The sequence below is a fragment of the Emydura macquarii genome, unplaced genomic scaffold (assembly GCF_026122565.2).
Source record: "Emydura macquarii macquarii isolate MOO-44397 ecotype Brisbane River unplaced genomic scaffold, CSIRO-AGI_Emac_v2 contig_1390, whole genome shotgun sequence".
NCBI classification, from domain to species: domain Eukaryota; kingdom Metazoa; phylum Chordata; order Testudines; family Chelidae; genus Emydura; species Emydura macquarii.
In genome coordinates, this window is record NW_027131527.1 from 19,862,947 (window position 1) to 19,882,058 (window position 19,112).

General features: G+C 39.6%; 1 protein-coding gene across 1 annotated transcript; it reads left to right on the top strand.

Annotated features, from left to right (window-relative positions):
• Nucleotides 1-466: 466 nt before the first annotated feature.
• LOC137156270 (lipase member M-like) lies at nt 467-17,866 on the top strand. Its single transcript, XM_067552991.1, has 9 exons — nt 467-568; nt 2,825-2,942; nt 4,354-4,552; nt 6,286-6,395; nt 7,267-7,403; nt 8,433-8,582; nt 10,359-10,430; nt 14,786-14,851; nt 17,531-17,866. The coding sequence occupies exons 1-9, from the start codon at nt 467-469 to the stop codon at nt 17,762-17,764; spliced, it is 1,188 nt and encodes a 395-aa protein (XP_067409092.1). The 3' UTR covers nt 17,765-17,866.
• The last annotated feature ends 1,246 nt before the right edge of the window (nt 17,867-19,112 follow it).

Genomic DNA, 19,112 nt, shown 5'->3' on the forward strand with positions numbered 1-19,112 from the left:
CTTCTGTTATTAGAGCTCTTTCCCCCTAAGCAGAAGATCTACACGTTTTTTCATCTTTCTCTTGCTCCTAGGGTATTTAAAGAACCTCTTATTATCTTTTATGTCCCTTGCTAAGTGTAACTTACTGTAACTTATTGCCTTCACCTTTCTGATTTTATCCCTACATGCTTCTGCTATTCTTTTCTATTCCTTCTTATCAATTTCTCAATATTTCCACTTCTTGTAGGATTCCTTTTTGATTTTAAGGCCATTAAACAACCCCTTATTGGTCTCTGATGATTCTTCCTGTCTTTCCTTCACATCAGGAGATTTGTCAGTCATATGTTTAATATTGTCTTCCTTAGAAACTGCTGGCTTTGTTTCCCCACGGACTTTCTTCAGCATTGGACGGTGCCTTTTTTTTTTTTTGGAATGTGTGCTTCCACCAAAAGTATTGATGGATAAATTAATTTTGCACAAGGTCAACATGTGGCTGTTCATTCTGGTGACATACCTGACACAAGGAATTGCAAATCCAGAAGAACTCATAAGCAGTGGCCATGGGAATCCTGAAGCATTTATGAATATTGTAAGTTTCTTATTGGAGAAAGTTTGGAAATAATGGAATGTGTTCACTGTTGTTTATGCAATGTGCTTTACAGTTTCTATAGTAACAGATTTATCCTTTAACCAAAATTCTCCCAGGTCTCCAGCACTTACCTTCACTCTCCATTTTTCCAAAAGGGTCCAATCTAATCTGCCTTCTCTAGAGCAGAGATTACGATGGGTACTGGCTATGGTCTGGTTTCAGTTACACCAAACTTGTCTGTAATGTGTGGAGTTTCACCACTGATCTGAATTGACTTCAGTGTGATCAAAAATAAAGGAAACATAAGAGAATAGCTTTTTACATTGTTCTGTTCTGAGGCTTTCTCCAAGTGGTATAAAAACTGAATTGGCAGAGAGTAATTTCTGATTTCACTAACATGTTACATCACTTGATTAAAAAATTGTAATGCTGCTATTTATAAACATAAACTTGATATTGTGTAATAGTATTAATGAATCACAGGTGCTTTTATATCTTGGAAGCCTGAGAGAAAGTTGTTATAAGGGTGAGTCCTGGAACTCCTTTTAGGATTATCAGTATGAGCAAGACCGTAAGTACCAAAACTCTCTCTCTCTCCTAAAAAGAATTTTTCCTGTTTAAGGATCTAATCTGACATCCCTGTGTATCAGAAATTCACATCCACCTTTAACCACTGATCATGAGTTTGTACCATTTCATCTTTTAGTTATATAAAATGTCCCCGGATCATACACAAATAACCCATAAAGGGCCTGATCATATAAGATGCAGGGCTCAGCTATTTGCAGGATCAGAACCAAATATAGTCCCTTTCCCTCTCTGGCCCAGCGCAGTTAATGTCACTTTACAAATGTTAGCTGGTTATTGCTGGCTTGTGACTGGATGAGTAAAAAAGGTCCACTTACAAACACCAGTCTGCCTTCCCTTGGCAAGAGTCGTGTTGTGTTGATGAGGATGGGGAGTTTCACAGAGCTCAGTTTCTCACTGTTGAGGATGCTGATGAGTCCATCTGTAAGGCATTCCTATTTCTTGGTTCTCAACTGGCACCACACCATCCCGAGCAGAGGAAGAGACATGGTCTTTCTTCTGCATTTTGAACCTTCTGTAGTCTTAGGATTCTTGAAGTGTGTAAAAATAGGGCTGGTTAGATTGTTCATGGGGAATAAATTTTTTGCTGAATTCAGAACTCTTTTCCATGTGCAGTTCCTGATACTGCAAATGTATTACTTATACCAACTATTCACTAAATGGTTTGGATGGCTAATTTTTCTTAGTAGTTAAGTTACATTATTATATTCAACCTATGTGGATTATATTTACAATGTATAATAGCAGGGTTGTAGGAACAGGAGGCTGTAGGAAGTGGTAGAGGGAAGGGTTCAGACTTCCTAGTGCCTCATTTTGCTTATTATCAAGAGAGGCTCCTAACGGCAGAGCAGCTGGGCAGTGTGCACCATACATTGATTCATGTGCACTTAGATCTTTCTTGTTTCTATAAAATGACTCCTGAGCAAACTTTTATTTGTCAGGTTTGATAAAAGCTTTCAGAGGTCTGCTGCCTTCTCTGCTTCTTATCGCCAGGCTTTTCAGAGTTTTTAAAGATGGCTTTTTTCAGGATTCAGCAGTGACCTCAGCCTCTAATTTATTCCATTGGATTGGAGTATTTGTATTCCGAACAAGTGAAACATTGGAACCCAGTCTTATTTCCACTCACCAAACTTCTTCCCTCTTTTGATTGGACTCAAAAATTCAATGTCTCCCTTTTTCAATTTTTGTTCACATTTCTTACTCTTGATCCCACTAAAACCTGCTGCCACCGTAGGTTTCTGAATGCTTATTCTTGCTAACACTTCCTCTCTGGGTTTAATGTGTGGATAAGTGACAGGAAAATGTGTAAACCTTTTATAGACTAAAATTAAGATAAAATTCTAAATTTTCAGATGCTTTTCTGAATTCAGCCTTCTCTGAACTTCCATGGTCTGGGAACTGAGCTGGAAACCAATAGACTACGTTCTCTGGGAAGATTTCCAATGTTTCCTGGATTAAGCCGTTTTAAAAATACAGCGAGAGAGGATAACTCTTTCAGTATTAAGGTTTTGTTCAGTGTTGTTTTTTAGGCTTAACTGCAGTGTTCAGGTTCCTGGAAATGAAGCCAAAATAAAACCTATTTTTTAACCCTCATCCCTGCATGAGATAATAGATGAAAAGGATATAAAAAATAGAATTTAGGCAAAAATCTTCATTTTCATTCTGTAGAGTGAGAAGATCCTGTACAAAGGTTACCCGAGTGAGGAGTATGACGTTCTAACAGCTGACGGCTATTATCTTAGCACAAACAGAATTCCTCATGGCAAAGAAAATCCCAGGGAGACAGGTATGGCTACTTTCACAGGAACTAAGAAATTCTTAGGGGGTGTTGTTTCAGCCCTGAGAGATGCTGATGGAAGATCTGCCTAGAAGATGCTATGGCAGGAAGGGGGTATAGCCAGGGCTTTCCGGTAATGTGCTAGTTCTTCTTATCTTAGTGGCAGTCTGCTCTGGGAGGACCTGTGGACCCAAGTTACCAATTCAAATAGCTCTTCTGTGGTGATACCCTGCCTTTTCATGCTTAAAGGAAATGCATTAGTAGCCAGTCTAGTCCTTTTATTCAGGGAGGTTGCATTCTCACCCCCTGCTTCAGTGGAGAATGAATCAATACCTTGATGGGATGTAAAACTCTCCCCTTCATCATATTGGGAAAATGTTTTATTCCTGAGAATAAATGTTTACCTGAACAACTCTTGCTAATCTGTTATGGTCTTTCCCATATCCTTTGGGTGTTGGAACTTTTTCCCTGAGAGGGACTGATGGTGGAGAACAGGATGGCAAAGACGTGGGTGTTGGCGAAGCTTGATTACGAACTGTAAATTCTTGTTTCTCAGCAAGTCAAAAATTCTGGAAAACTAGAGTTGTTCCAAGGTAAATCATTTCAACAATGAAAACGGCTAAATCTAAGAAGAGGAATTTATTGCAGGAGTTTCTCTATGTTCAGAGTCCAGGACTGAGCCCTAATGAACAGCTCAAAGTAGGAGCAAGTCTCAAACTTAGGATGTAAACAGAGAAGAGTCCAAAATTATTCTGTGCACATTGCCCTTGCTGGGATGTACTGGCTGAGCTTAGTGCTACTCAGACTTATGCTGCAGAGCTCTAGAAAGACTGAAATCAAATTTTGGACAGTGCTGCACTGTGTACTCAAATGAGAGTTGTGTACTGTCCAGAAGAGCTAGTTCCTATCCCTGGCTCTGCCACAGACAAATATCACTGTGTGAGGGCGGGAAAGACAACGAGAGCACAATTTTCACATGTGGCAACTAATTGTGTTCTCATTTTCTGGATGCCCAAATTGAGACACCTAGTTCCTGATTATTCGAATTACCAAACATTGACAACTGCAACTGAATGGGACTGGGATAATTGGGAGACGTTGATGCTCAGCCATTTGGAGTAAGACAACGTGGTCCACAGATATGAGCAGAGCATTGGGAATCAGGAGGTCTTCGGTTGTATTCCTGGCTCTGCACTATGTTACTTAAGGAATTAAGGAAGTTACTTTGCCTTTCTCAATCAGTTCCCTGACCTGTATAATGAAATATTAAAGCAATTTATTGCAAAGGTTTGTTGTAATCAAGTCAGGGAATATTTGCCTACTCTTGTAGACTTTGGCTGGAAGAGGAATCAGTGTTACATTATTACCATGTTACAGAATTCCTGTTTTTGTGAAATATTCCATTATTTTTAATTTCCAGGCCCAAAGCTGGCTGTGTTACTGCTGCATGGTCTTCTTTTAGAAGGTAGCAACTGGGTTTCCAATTTGCCCAATAACAGCCTGGGCTTCATATTAGCAGATGCAGGCTATGATGTTTGGATAGGAAACAACAGAGGGAATGCTTGGTCTAGAAGACACCAGAACCTTTCAATTGACCAAGAGAAATTTTGGGATTTCAGGTAAGCTGAACTGGAAAGAAACTACTGAATTTGGCACTTTTTGATTGTAATATATAATAAAAAGAACATGTAAAAGATGCCTATAATTTATGTGAACAAGCATTTCCTTATGAGGATGTGCCAGCAATTTATCTCTTTACATTTGCCTTTTGAGATGAAAGGTTTCCCTGTTTTTTTCACTTGGGAATAAATATTGCTGTTGAACATTTGAGGAAAATAGTTCAGGTGCTTTGGAAGATGGAGTCATTGAAAAACAACACTTAAGTCATTATAAATAAGTTTCTCAAACCTTTTTAACAGCTCTAGTACTTCAGTGGGAGACGACAGAACTTAATTCTTGGCAAGTACATATTCCCTGTGTCACAGAGGTACATTTTCACTATCCAGTGAAAAAAAGGATTTAGCTAAGTTACAAGTGTTTAAAAACCATACTTCACACATGCACTAATACTTTGCTATGCAGTAAGCTAACTGTATGTCAGCATAGATCGTCTTACTTTAATGAGCTCGTTAGGCCCTAACCAAGATCAGTGCCCCTCTGTGCTTGGAGCTATCTAACTAAATAATATGTAGAGCTGTGTGGGAACTGGAAATAGTGTTTCACAGAAAATTCTGCAATTTCAAAATTTGCTTCTGTTCCAAATGTGTACAAAACACTGAATTTTCCCAAGAAATAAAGTTGTTTTTTATTCCAGTCAGTCAAACTCTTTAGATTTCAACTTTTTAAAAAATGTTATATTACATTGTAATATAATTTATAAATATTTCACTATGGGTTTTTTCTAAATGAAATTTTATCAAATTTTGACAAATTTTCCAATGAAAAACAGTTCTGTCGGAAATTTTTCAGCCAGTTTCAATAGCAACAGAGAGCCTATAACTTGGAGTTAAGCACCTAGTAGATAAGACAGACAGTGGTCAACAAAAGAAGTACAATGATGTGCTTTGTATAGAGGCAGCTTAGGGAGAGATGGAGTATGAGCAGAAGTGTTTGCTCTTTGCCCTGGGTCTTGACTAGGGTCCGGTGTAAGTAGGGTTGCTCTCTGAGCACCAGTTACTGGTGTGGAGCTGGAAGAAGTCATTGATCTGCATGCTGTTTGACCATTTCAAACAGGCCTGGTATATACATGTAAATAAATCAAATTACATAAAAAAGGGACCCAGATTCAGTCATGGGTTTCTACTGCACTGGAAACCAACCTGCCAGGCCCTTGAATTCTACTGTTCAACAGAGGAGAAACATTGCGATCAGAACAGGCATTGGTGTTGGAAATAGGAGCAACAATATAAATCAATGCCTGTACCTGTAATATTGCATTTGAGTATGGTCACGCTATCTCAAAAAGGATATAGCAGAAATAGAGGTCTCGGGTTATATGCATGGGGAGACTTCCCTGCGAAGAGAAGCAGAAAAGACTGAGATTATTAGTTTAGAGAGGAGAAATAAGAGGGGATATGATAGACATATACTAAATAATAACGTAAAGAAGCCTGCTTGCATACTACCTACTCAACTGGGACTCTTAATGCCTCACTTTATATAAAAACTCCTTTTTGTCTCATAATTCACAACCCAGAACAAAACAAACAGCAAAAGAAGCCATCCACATCCAAAACTACACTTATTTTTATTTAACGGACAGATGTGTGGCTCAGTAATTGCATGTAAGTGCTGCACAGGAGCAGGAATTACAACTCAGTCATGCAAGCAGCTTTATCTTTTTGTGTTGCAGTTTTCATGAAATGGCCATGTATGACCTTCCAGCACTGATAGACTTCATTCTGCAGAAAACTGGGCAGCAGAGCCTGTATTACGTTGGGTATTCTCAGGGCTGCACAATAGGTACGTTCGGAAGAAGACAACTAAATGTGTTTTGTCTTTTTGTCCCTATTTCATAGCTGAGGTTTGATTGGGTCTGTTATCTCACTCTGAATATTTTTCACATGCATTTATAACAAGATTTTGGTCAAAACGGGTGCATCGTTGCTCTCCACTTCCATTCAGTTGTGCATGAATGAGAAAGCAATTCCCAATGGGACATAGTCTTGGGAAGGAGAGAGAGGAGACCACAATTTTGAGAAGGGAGCTGAATGGGCAGAAAAGGAGATGGATGCAATTGAGATTATTGATCTCAATATTGGAACTAGATACACAAATGATAATCATGTTAAGGTTGTTTTCCTCTTCTTGTTGTTAAATTCTTAGAATGTTCTTGGGACCCTCACATTATCCCAAACATTCTTCCAACTATTTGTATGTGATCCAGCCTTATGAATAAGGAGGGAACACTGTATTAGCTGGGTTTTTGTTTTCATTGTATTTTAAAAATTTTTGATAATATGGAAGAGAATCCAACCGTCGTCAGAAATATACAGTATGGAAACTGTTGTTTTCTAGCATATTCTGAGACAAACACGGAGAAAAGATTGCCTGTGGTTAGCAAATATTGCCGTTAATTTACTATCAGATACCTGTAGTTCCAGCTAATGGGAAAAGATCTTATCTTGTGTTTACCCTGAATGATCTTCAACTTTCTGCATTAGTTCTGATTTCTTACAAACAAAATATACATTGAGGTCTGAGATTAACACTTACCTTAATCAAACTGAGTGTCTGAACTGGCACAGGCACAGATCTACCTGTATATACAGGGTTGTTGTATGTTGTAATTTGGTTCTAAGATGGCTTTCATTAATCTCTTTTGCTTCCTCAGCTTTCATTGCAATTTCAGCATTGCCTCAACTGGCTCAAAAAATCAAAATATTTTTTGCCTTGGCTCCTGCATACACATTAAACAAAAGCAAAGCCCCTCTGACACAACTGATACGTCTTCCTACTGGTATTTTAAGGGTATGTAGAATCTTCCATATTTCATTACTTTAATGAATAATTATAGATACATGAAAAGTCACTAAATGGAAATTTGGGATCTGTAGCCTGTATGCACACAGGAGTGTTATATGTACATTTCCCATGCAGAACAATATGTATGCAAACATATTTACCACGCATCATGCAACAATAGTGTGACAAGCAAAGAGAAACTAGGATTATGAGAAACTGGGGGGTGGGGGTGGGGTGTGTGTGTGTGTGTGCGTGCGTGCGTGTGTGTGTGTGTAAAACTAATTGAATGTTTTTCACCAAAGTATTCCACTAGAGTTTTGCACACCTGAAATTTGATTTTTTTTGAGGGGAGAAGGGGGCCAGAATATCAAGTCTGAATTTCACTGACAAACATCCAAAAGCCTGAAAAACCCCCATTTTGCACAAAGATTCAGTCATGAGGAGTAGCATGTTCTTTCAAAGACTGTAAAGTATGAGGAAAAAAGGAGGTAACACTCCCACAAAAATAAGGGCAGAGAGACGACAGTTCTTGAGCTTTCCTCAGAATTAATACAGCACTCCACAAATATTATTCCAGAAGTAGGTCTGTCACATGAACCCCATTTTAAAGATTGGGAAATTTTGGCTCAGAGATCCTACAACTCCTTAAACAGAAAGGTCTCCTATAGGCTAGGATTAAAAGGTGTGATGTTAGAACAAATTACTGAGATGAATTTAATTAATACCATCTAAAATTATAGTAGAGCTCGTGGAAAAAATTCTAATGTTCTCCCATTATAAAATGGGAAGGATGCTGATCCCCCTCCGCAGGTGAAACAAGAGGAGAGGCTCTGGCATTTTACTAGTACTGAAATGAATACTAACTGTATGTGAAAGGATTCTTGGCTAGGATAAAGCTGTGAACATCCCAACAAATTTAATTCTTTACCTGAGTCTTTCTGAGACTCTTACCTACTTGTGAGGTGTTATAAGAAAGTAATAATAAGCAATGCATTTAAGAGTCGTGGTGAACAATCCCTCTTTATATTTCCTCAGATTTTTTTTGGCAAGAAAGAATTCTGTCTGTTAAGTGCGAGACTGAAATCACTTACCGCCAAGGTGTGCGGAACTGGACTAATAGACCAACTTTGCATCCAAGCCCTTTTTTTTATTTTAGGTGGATTTAATGAGAAAAACTTAAATGTGGTATGTATAGTAACAATCCTAGTTTACTGATCTGCAGAAGTTAGCTTCTTAGTTTCAAAGTGCTTGTGGAACATACCATCATCATCAACAACAACATATAACTTTGGTGCCCAAAACTCTCAGTCAGGATGGCAGTCCCACACTGCTAGGTGCTGTAGAAGTGTAGAAAAAGTCCCTGTCCTGGAGAGCTTAATATAAATATCTTTCTTGCAATGAGATAATTAGTTCTTTAGACTGTTTCAGCGCTTGGGGTGGTTCTTTTTTTTTTTTTTTTGTCACAGTGAGCATTGTGTAGAAGGTGAATTGCAGGGCAGTGCCCAATACAGTCTAGTACTAATTAAATTAAATTTGGCTCATCTGTTCCCCGTAATTGCTGCTGAAGCACTTTTCTTTCTTTATTGCAGCTTAGAAAAATTGATTTTATTTTTTTCTCTTTTTTGCAAATGTTTGAAATGTCAGTTTTGATCCCTTTCCTGGAGGTGCCATTGCTATGTCAAGGAGATGAATTCTGAATACAATGGGTTTGCATAATAACGTGGGTGACTAGGATCTATAGTAGTTCTGGTTTAGGTTCACGTGGGTTTGCTTGTCTTATTATGACTCTTGTCTATTACGATAGTTTCTAGGAACAACCAAGATCAGGCCCCATTGTCCTAGGCAGTATACAGACACAGGGTAGTAGACCATCTGTGCGTGAAAGACCTGGAAGTCTAAATAGAGAAAACACACACAAGAGGGTAAGAAAAGGGATAGCGCACACAAGCCAAGAGAATCATGTGCTGGTATCAATTGTCATGTTAATTCAGGGAGTTTTTAATTATGATTTCTGTTAGGAAGGCATTAGCTAAATGGAAAGAAAAGCAAGGCATAGCAATGAAGGGGACAGAACAGGTGAGAAGAGGGAGGGGAGGAAGATAGGATGGACAGGTGTGGAGTGATGCTAAGGTGCAGAGTTTGAAGCAGGGGGCGGAAGGCGATTAGATGAAACAGTGTCAATCAATCATATTAAACAGACAATCTGTGTCAGTCAGTCCCTGTTTAAGATACTTCTGCAGTTGCTTTGCTGGCTCCAGTCTCTGGTTGGCTTCTCCCTGAAGTTGTTTTCTTCAAGCCCCATGGCATGTGGAAGAGGGAAAAGGAGTGAGGATGCCCAAAGACCTTGGGATCATGGGGAGAATTCTCCTCTGCACAGTTCTGGGTAATTGGGGGGGCCCTGCTGGGCTTCCTTTTACCCTCTTCTCTGCCTAGTCTCTGCTTAAGCTGCTTCTGCAGCTGTTCCTGCAGGCTTCTGTCTCTGCCTGGCTTCTTCCTTCAGCTTCTTTCCCAAAGGCCACAAGGCCAAACCCAGTAAACTACTGAAATTTTGCTGTGTAATGACATCTCCAGTACAAAATTTGGGCTCAGCTGCTGCTGCACTTGCCTTTTGTAGAGCTAAATTCATGCACTTAATGAAAACCCATTTTAAATCTTGTAAATAATGACTTTCTGGTCTAGAGGTAAGCTCCAACTGTTCTCTCGGGCTTTTGTTAGGGGGAGGGGGATGGAAATGGGGCTGTGTTTGGAATGGATATGCTTTTTTGACTTTCACATTTTTATCTTTGGGTTTCTTGTAAAGTTTATTTGATTTACTGTGATAAAAATTTCTATTTTAAATTGTGTCCTATGACTAAAGCATGGATAAGTCAAACTGAATTGAATGTTAAGTTTAAGTAGAATTTTGTCCTTATTTACTTCACTTAAAGAGTGAATACTGTGTAACAATATTTTTTCTTGCAGAGCCGAGCAGATGTGTTTGTAGCAAGTTTTCCAGATTATACATCTGTAAAAAATATAATCCACTGGGGCCAGGTAGAGTTTCTGATATTATTGCACTGTTTAACCATGTCTTCTTTTAAAGTAAATATACTGTACTAATGGATGATGATTTATAATTTGGCTTGACTCTTACTTTCACACGTTAGTTAAAAATTTGTATAGCAGAAAATCATCCATTTATCAATGAAATAATCATCTCCCTTTACTATCAGAAACTGAGGTTTGGTATTACATTTAACAGGGTCATTTAGAACCTTCTCAATAATCAGGTATCTGCTTGGGTTTTTTTTTTTTTTTTTTTTTTTTTTATGTTTAATTTTTATAAATTTGTAGGTAAAAAGAAGAATTCTGATGATCCAAAGAAAATGAAAGAATCAATACAAGCAGAATAGAGAAAAAATTTCTGCAATGTAATAAATATAGCTGTTTTATTGTACATCCTTTTTGAAGGAGAAGGGAGGATGGAGAAAAATTAACTAAGCTTATACTACAATTTTTCCAAACCTCAGTGAATTGAGCAGACAATTTTTCCTACTGTATGCATGACCTCCGAGACTCAGAACTGTATCCTGGGACTAATAGGAGTTGAAAGTGCTTGATTTCTCCCTGGATCAATCTTTAAATACACTCAAAAGTGCTAATATCCTAGTTTTTAAGGTTTAGATTTATTTAGGTTCTTAAGCTGTGACTTGAGAAAAGCCCTGGCTGGGATGATTTAGCTAAGGTTAGTCCTGCTTTGAGCAGGGGGTTGGACTAGATGACCTTCTGAGATCCCTTCCAACTCTAACCTTCTATGATTCTAGTGAGGATGAATGATTTTTAACAGTACTGGATGGTAGTTAAAAGTGAGAAACTGGAAAGCTGGATTCTCCACAGAATTCTTGAAAAGTCATAGAATATTAGGTTTGGAAGGGGACCTCAGGAGGTCATCTATTCTGACCCCGTGCTCAAAGCAGGACCAACCTCAATTAAATCATCTCAGCCAGGGCTTTGTCAAGCCGGGCCTTAAAAACCTTTAAGGATGGTGATTCCACCACCTCCCTAGGTAACCCTTTCCAGTGCTTCGCCACCCTCCTAGTGAAAAAATTTTTCCTACTGTCCAACCTAGACCTCCCCCCACTGCAATCTGAGATCATTGCTCCTTGTTCTGTCATCTGCCACCACAGAACAGCCTCGCTCCATCCTCCCTGGAACCCCCTTTCAGGTAGTTGAAGGCTGCTATCAAATCCCCCCCATCATTCTTCTCTTCTGCAGATTAAACAAACCCAGTTTCCCTCAGTCTCTCCTCATAAATCACATGCTCCAGCCCCCTAATAATTTTCGTTGCCCTCCGCTGGACTTTCTCCAACTTGTCCACATCCTTCGTGTAGTGGGGAGCCCAAAACTGGACACAATACACAAAATGTGGCCTCAACAATGCCAAATAGAGGGGAATAATCACTTCTTTCAATCTGCTGGCAATGCTCTTACTAATGCAGCCCAATATGATGCTAGCCTTCCTGACAATAAGGGCACACAGTTGACTCATATCCAGCTTCTTTTCCATTGTAACCCCCAGATTCTTTTCTGCAAAGCTGCTGCCTAACCAGTCAGTCCCCAGTCAGTTGCAGTGCATGGGATTTGTCTATCCTAAATTCATGACTCTGAAATTATTCTTGTTGAACCTCATCAGATTTCTGGCCCAGTCCTCCAATCCACTCCAAAAAGTATGGCAAAAGAAATGCACTCTTCTCCTAGGTAATCACATAATCCCATGACGACAACTCCAACTGCCTGATTTTTTTCCTCAAGCACTGGCAGTTCCATTACCTCCAGATGCAATTGCTGTTCCTTTGGCCATAGAGTTCATAGTTGTCAGGATAGCCCTGTGGCATTTACCTAAAGGACCAGAGGCCTGGTTAATTACAGGTGAAATCTTTACAACTGAACCAGGACCACAGGGAGTGAATTCTACAAAGAAGCTCACAAAAAGGCCCCAGTCCAGCAAATCATTAAGCATATGCATAGTCCCATTGAATTCAAAAGGAGTATTCATGTACTTAAAGATTAGTACTGGTTTTAGTACTGGTTTTTTTGTTTGTTTGTTTGTTTTTTGTTTTTTTGTTTTTTTTACTGGATTAGGGCTCAAAAGTATACTTCAGCAAAATGTAAGTGAGAATTTGTCCTACCAAAATAGGGGGATTTCTCTATGTACATAGTACCCCAGCTGAACTGAGTGATAATCTGAGTCCCTGCCCCAATTCACTTCTCCCTGGTAATTCAAGACTTTGCCTATCCATCCCAGCCCCATGTGAACAGGACTTGCAATAGACAGGGAGTATGGAGCCCAGGAGTTCCTGGGTGTTTACCTCAGTCTCTCCATCGGCAAATCTAGGCACGGACGACATGGATACGCCTAACTCACCTAAGTAACTCACCTATGCCTATGATATGCCTAACGCACTTGTTACCCTCTTAACCCATGACCACTGCAATGCCCTTAAATGTGTGTATATATAATTTATGTACACCAAAAACGATTCTTTGGGGACTAAAGAACACTTCACAGCATAAGCACTGTGAGGAAGTGGCTTGGGTAAGGTACAATCCAGCAGTTTTTCAAGTGCAATAAACTTTACAGTTACAACAAAATTACAAGTTCACTGTCTTCTTCTTGGAGCCAGATGTGCTGCTGGTGTGGCACTGACCCAGGATGTGTTTGAGACAGAACCCATTGTCCACCTTCGGCTCTGGCCTTCAGTCAGGCTATGTCCTCCTCTGGCCCTGGCACTTAATGCCCTCTTGACAGAGTTTGGGAAAGGGGCCTGTCTCTTCTTCTCTCCCTAGACCAGTGCACATGATCCTGCTGTGAGAGTGGGAGACTCCTCCACACTATCGCTCCAATGCTTCTCCGACTCTGGTTACTGCCCTGGCTGCTCTGACTGGGCTGCTTCTCTGGCTGTTCATGCTGTTACACTCTCCCCAGCTCTGCTCTGTAGTCCTAGTACACGTGGAGGATGGGACCTGCTACTGATGCTATTTTTGCCTGCCTGCCCTGTTAATCTGGCTGATTTGGAGGGCTGATCTCACTCCGTTGGCCCTGGATACCTGGCAGTCCCAGGATCCTGATTTCTCTTCAGCCCTACCCCTTTCTCCTGGTTTGGGAAAGGGCCAACAAAACAAAAACAATAAAACCCCCGGTAGCTTTCAGTATGGGGTTAGCAGCCCCTTTACAAAAGCAACTCAATAAAGAACCTTTCTACCTTCTACTGTGGAGCTAGTTCCTTTCCCAGCCTTGTTGCTTAAGAGGTAAACTAATTAATAGGTAAGTATTGCTACTTCAAAGCAGAGACATAATTAGAAAAAGTATCCCATACACACGCTTGAAGTGAGCAACAAAAATATGACAGGCTAGTGCTGTCAGATTAGCTAGATCACTTTAGCACATGTGGTGTCTCAACCTCATTACACACCCTGTAGCTATTTGTGGACAAACAGAAGTGCTAAAACATTCTTGGGCCTATTCTGGTTCCCAGGGAAGTCAATGGGAAAATTCAGATTGATTATGATAGTATATTACTTAAGGGGAGGGGAGTCCTGCTAAATGAGGAACCTGACTCCAGTTGGGAAGTTCTCTTTCTCCATCATAACCATCATGGTCACTAATATTCTGGGATATCAGTAAATCGGTGAATTAGAATCTTAGAAAAAACTATTCCACACTAATGGGAGACACACAGGGTAGAAGCATAAGGCCAATGGAGAAATGGACTGCAGAGCACAGAAATGATATTGTTCTTTACTAGTATTCGTTTTAGCCCTTGGTGATACATCACTTTCAACCCACATGGGTAACTAGATAGAGTAGATTAGTTAGTCTAGAAAGGGCTAATTAAAGATGCAATTTACATATAGAAGATAATTAAATTAGTGTCTATAATTGTATAAGGATCTTTTTAAGTTCAGCACATCACTTTTTTCTTTTCTGGTCCACCACTATCTGTGTGTCTTCTCCTTGTCTTCTCAGTTCAGATGGTTTTCCTTTTTTCTGAGTCCATGATAGAAATCAGTTAATTTTGTATATGGTGTGGAACATTGGAAAACTCTGGATTCTAAGCAGTTGCTTCTATTAGAGTGTGTTCATTATTTTTTGAATATCTTTGTATATGAGGTTTGAGTATGTAATTTTAAAGGAAAAAGTTGCCTGAGAATGATTTCAAAGAATGTTATGAAATCAGTTTATCTTTTATGTTGCATCGCTATGTATTCCTTGTTAATAGAAATAGTTGAACTTTGCATATTAGTGCTATTCTTTAGTTTGAGTATTTCATGACACTTTCAAGCAGAAGAACAAATTAAGTTAATTTAATTAAGTTTTGTATTTTACACCCGTGTATTTCCTTTTTTAGGTATCTAAATCTGGAGAATTTAAATATTTTGACTACGGCTGTAAGAACAAAGATAAATACAATCAGGTAAGGAAAAGAGATTTTTTGTTTTTTGTATTTTGAAAGTTAAGAATGTTTATATGCAGAAATCAAAGTGGCATGGTGAGTTTGTGTTTTTTCTCTGTGTGTTAGCTTTTTCATTTGTGGAGACCAGGGTTCAAATTGGATTATGGGCAGAGTTGTCATACTTAACATCCTAAATTACCTCTTTTTTGGAACAGGTGGTGTAGAGTGGATATTCTTGACGTAATCTTGAACAAAACACAGGAATTGGTTCAAGAAACAACTGTGTGTGAGGCAGTAAGAAATAGTGACCACAATATAATTAATTGAACATCCTTGGGAAAAGAATTTTACCAAAACCAAGGCCTGGGACACTAAGCTTTAGAAAGGAGGATTTCAGAAAATGAGGAAGCTTGTGCCACAGAGCCTAGCGTCAGAATCAGAAGTAAGGAAATTAAATCCTTATAGTCTACCTGAAAGTTATTTAGGCACCTAGTAACAAAGACACAGAGGGTCTGTATATACCTACACAGAAACAGGAGTAGGAAGGCAATAAAGGAAATGTGGCATTGCTTTAAGGCATGTAACTGGCCATTAGGAGATCTGGTTTCAACTTCCATCTCTGTCACAGACTTTCTGTGTGACTATGGGCAAGTCACTTAATCTGCTTCTGCCTCAGTTTCTCTTTTCCCCAGTTGAACATAATGACAATCCCTCTTTCCCTTCCCTTTTTATAATTATTTAGATTTTGTTTAGATTGAAGTGAGTGGGAGATGTTGGGTGCTGACACTTTCCAAAATCAGGCTACTTATGTAGAAACCTAAACCAGGATTTGGAAAATCTTGGCGCAAAGTCTCAATCGGTTTAAATATCAGACATGAACATCCCAGTTATCTCAGAGAAGATTAAAACAAAAAACCAAGATGTGACATAAATTTTCTCACTTAAGGGCCCAGGCTAAACTCTCACTGGTGGAGTTAGGACAAAACTTCTCATGTGAGCATGTTTTTCATAGTTATCCAAGATGTGGCTTTTTGCATCTTCCTCACAGCATTTTTCTTTTGGTGTATGGCTTCTTACGGCATAAATGATGAATTAGATCTTGGATAAATGATGTAGCCACTCACAGCAGCATCATCTGGAGATGTCAAACTCATCTATCCATCATGATGATAAAGAGGGCAGCCCATAACTAAATGGCATGCTGTTTGTTCTTGAACTCCACAGGGACAAGACGGGGAGTTCAAGAATCCCCAAGACTAGGTGTGAGATGAAACCACTCAGATAAACACTAGGTATCCTGTTGTAATGAAGAAGGATCTCTAGGTTCATATGGTGGTTCTGATGATCATGCAAGAGCTGATCCAGAGAGACTAGGGGATGCTTATCTGAGGCGTTTATCTCCCAAGAAATACACCTTCGATCCCAAATATACTCTTGCACTACCTGTTGCCACTGTTGCTTAGAGAGGTTGTGTCTGATGCACAGCCTGAGAGGCACAACTATTTCAGAAAAGGGTTATCGTGACTTTAGCCAGTGGTTTTGGTGTGGCTTTGAGATGAAATTGTGAAGTAAGCTGTCTTGAGAGTTGGCTGTGCATAGGAATGTGGCCAGGACCCTGCCTTTACACACAATCTCTGAGGGAGCATTGGCAGTCAAGACTGAGAGTTTGGAGACTGGAGTTGACCAGGTCCTACCAATGATGATATGAAGGGCAGAGTTGATCGCTGAGTCCAACTTGCCATAATGATGACTGGAGCCCCACACTTTTGCATAATGTTCAACATGTGCAATAATTAGGGCATTGGTAGATGTCCATAAGGTTGCAGTGCTAGCATCCCATGAGTTGCCTACAAGCCGGTGGAAGAGAATATTAGTACACGTCTTCTCAATACGTTGTAGATAGGACAGAGAGCAGTCAAGCTTTATCCCTATAGAAAAATTAGCTGAAATAATTAGCTGATTTTTCAAGAGGATCTGCAGCTGTCAGGAGGAGTTAACCAGTTGGATGGAAACAAGATGGCACAGTCTTTACAGCCTTTAGTTTAAGTTGTCACTTGAAAAATATTTGGACAAGAAGTCAAGGTCAGATGATAGGCAGGACTCCAACTCCTCAAAACTTCTTTGGTGTATTGCCAGGAAGATGTCATCAGTGAAAACTTAGTTTCCAACGTGGTCAGCAGATTCGCTGCATATGTGTGTATATATATTAAAGAGCATCAGAATAAATAGAGATCCTTGGGGAAGTCTGTTGTTCGTATGATATGGGCAAGTTGAACCACGGTGCAAAATTGTGTGGTATGCCAATGAAAGGTCAACTAAAACAGTGCCAATGTTATGTCCTGCCTCAAAGGCATCCTCAGTGAAAGATATTAGTCTAATTACCTGATTCCCAATACTACAGACCGGTTAGAACCCTACCTGGTATTGAGGTAACAGTGGGTTGATTAAAGGCAACAAATTTGGGGCAGAGATTGTTTTTCTGTTCTGTTTGTGCATGGGACAATACAATCTCGGACCATGACTAGGGCTCCTATATATTATAATGCCAATAATACATAATAATAATTAAAGACCACTGGTCTCGGCTGCTATGGCAACTCCTATGTTAATGCACAGCTAACAAATAGATGTGGATTAAAAATTATTGAGGCTTCAGACTTTCATTTGTCTGATTTTTAAATTGCCTTTTTGTCCCCACAGACCACCCCTCCATTTTATAAGATAGAAGATATGACCATGCCAACGGCATTATGGAATGGAGGACGTGACTTGGTTACAAGCCCAGAGGACACTGCAGCTTTACTCCCTCGAATTACCAATCTAGTTTTCTATAAGTATTTTCCTGACTGGACCCATGTTGATTTCATCTGGGGTCTTGACGCAACCCAGCGTATGTATGCTGACATCCTTGAATTGATGGAAAAGCATCCATAAAACCATAGAGCACTTAAGGATTTGGTCCAATTATGAAATCTGTTTGTCACATATGTGGACATGCGCGCTACTTCACTCCTCTTAATAAAAGTGCCTTGTTATGACTGGTTTGGTTTCTTACCATTTTTTTCTCTGCACCAATTTTTCCATCACTGGCGCCATCTCAGAAAGCTGAGCTACGTTTCTTGGACTGAGGGAACAAGTTCACTCAATAAACAATTCTGGAGTGGTCATTGTGGTAAATATTTGTTATAGTAGCACCAAAATACCCTATCTGATATTGTGCTGACTATTCTACAAACAGAGAGATGATCCTGGTCCTGAATGGATTACAGTTTACAATCTAAAGAAGCCTGTTGTGTAAGTAGTGTCGATTAATAATTTTCTAACAAATATGTTCTTTTTTTGGCATTCTTTTATTGAATAATTGCTCCCACCTCCACCCACAAATAATTTCCTCCCACCCCCATAATTTGACCAGCTCTTGGTATACTACTGTGAGACATCATGGCCCTACTGAAATCAATGAGAGTTTTATGGGGCTGGGATTTCTCTCTCTTTGTTTTCCAATGGGTACTCCATAAATCTCTGCTTACTTCAATCCCTTTGTTTAAGCACTTATGCCTCTAGTCAAAGTTCTCACTTTTTAAACTGGTGGAACGAACAAGATTGTATTAGAAAATTAGCTATCAGTAATGCAGCCTTTACATGTATCTGGTTTTCATTGTTATGCTGTCAGACCAGGGATGGTTTTAAAAATGAAGGGTTTATGAAACAAGCATACACAGCTTGCACAAGCCCCACTGCTGCTGAGTCTCTCTGGGGTACACTGAACTCTCCTGGAACCACACCCAGGTACCAGCTGTGTCCCCCTTGACCTCTTCAGAAGATCTCTAATCTCTAAAGGGACGGGAAACAGGTAACTATAACCCTGGCATTCAATTATCATGGCAATATTAGCAGTTATTTACAGGGTGAGTCTGAGTTATCTGTTAGTCTCACTTGGAACATTTAAGTAAGCAAAAGGGCTGTTTTCAGTCCAAATCTAAGTAATTCTGAGAGGGGAGAGAGCTGTTCCCACAAATCTTTTATTTTAGGTACATAGTGGATGTTCAGTTCTCCTCAGGCAGTTTGGAGTCAGATGCTGAGAGAAAATTTGTCTGTGTGTGTCATTGAGATTTGGTGAAAGGGACGGGTCTCTTCAGCTGTTCCTATTTGCAGGCTCCAATCCCATTGAGTAAGAGAGAGTCGATGTGATGCAGTTGCGAAAAAGGTGTGAATATAATTCTGGGGTGAATTAACAGGAATGTCATATCTAAGACATGGGGGGGGGAGGGGCGTGTAAATT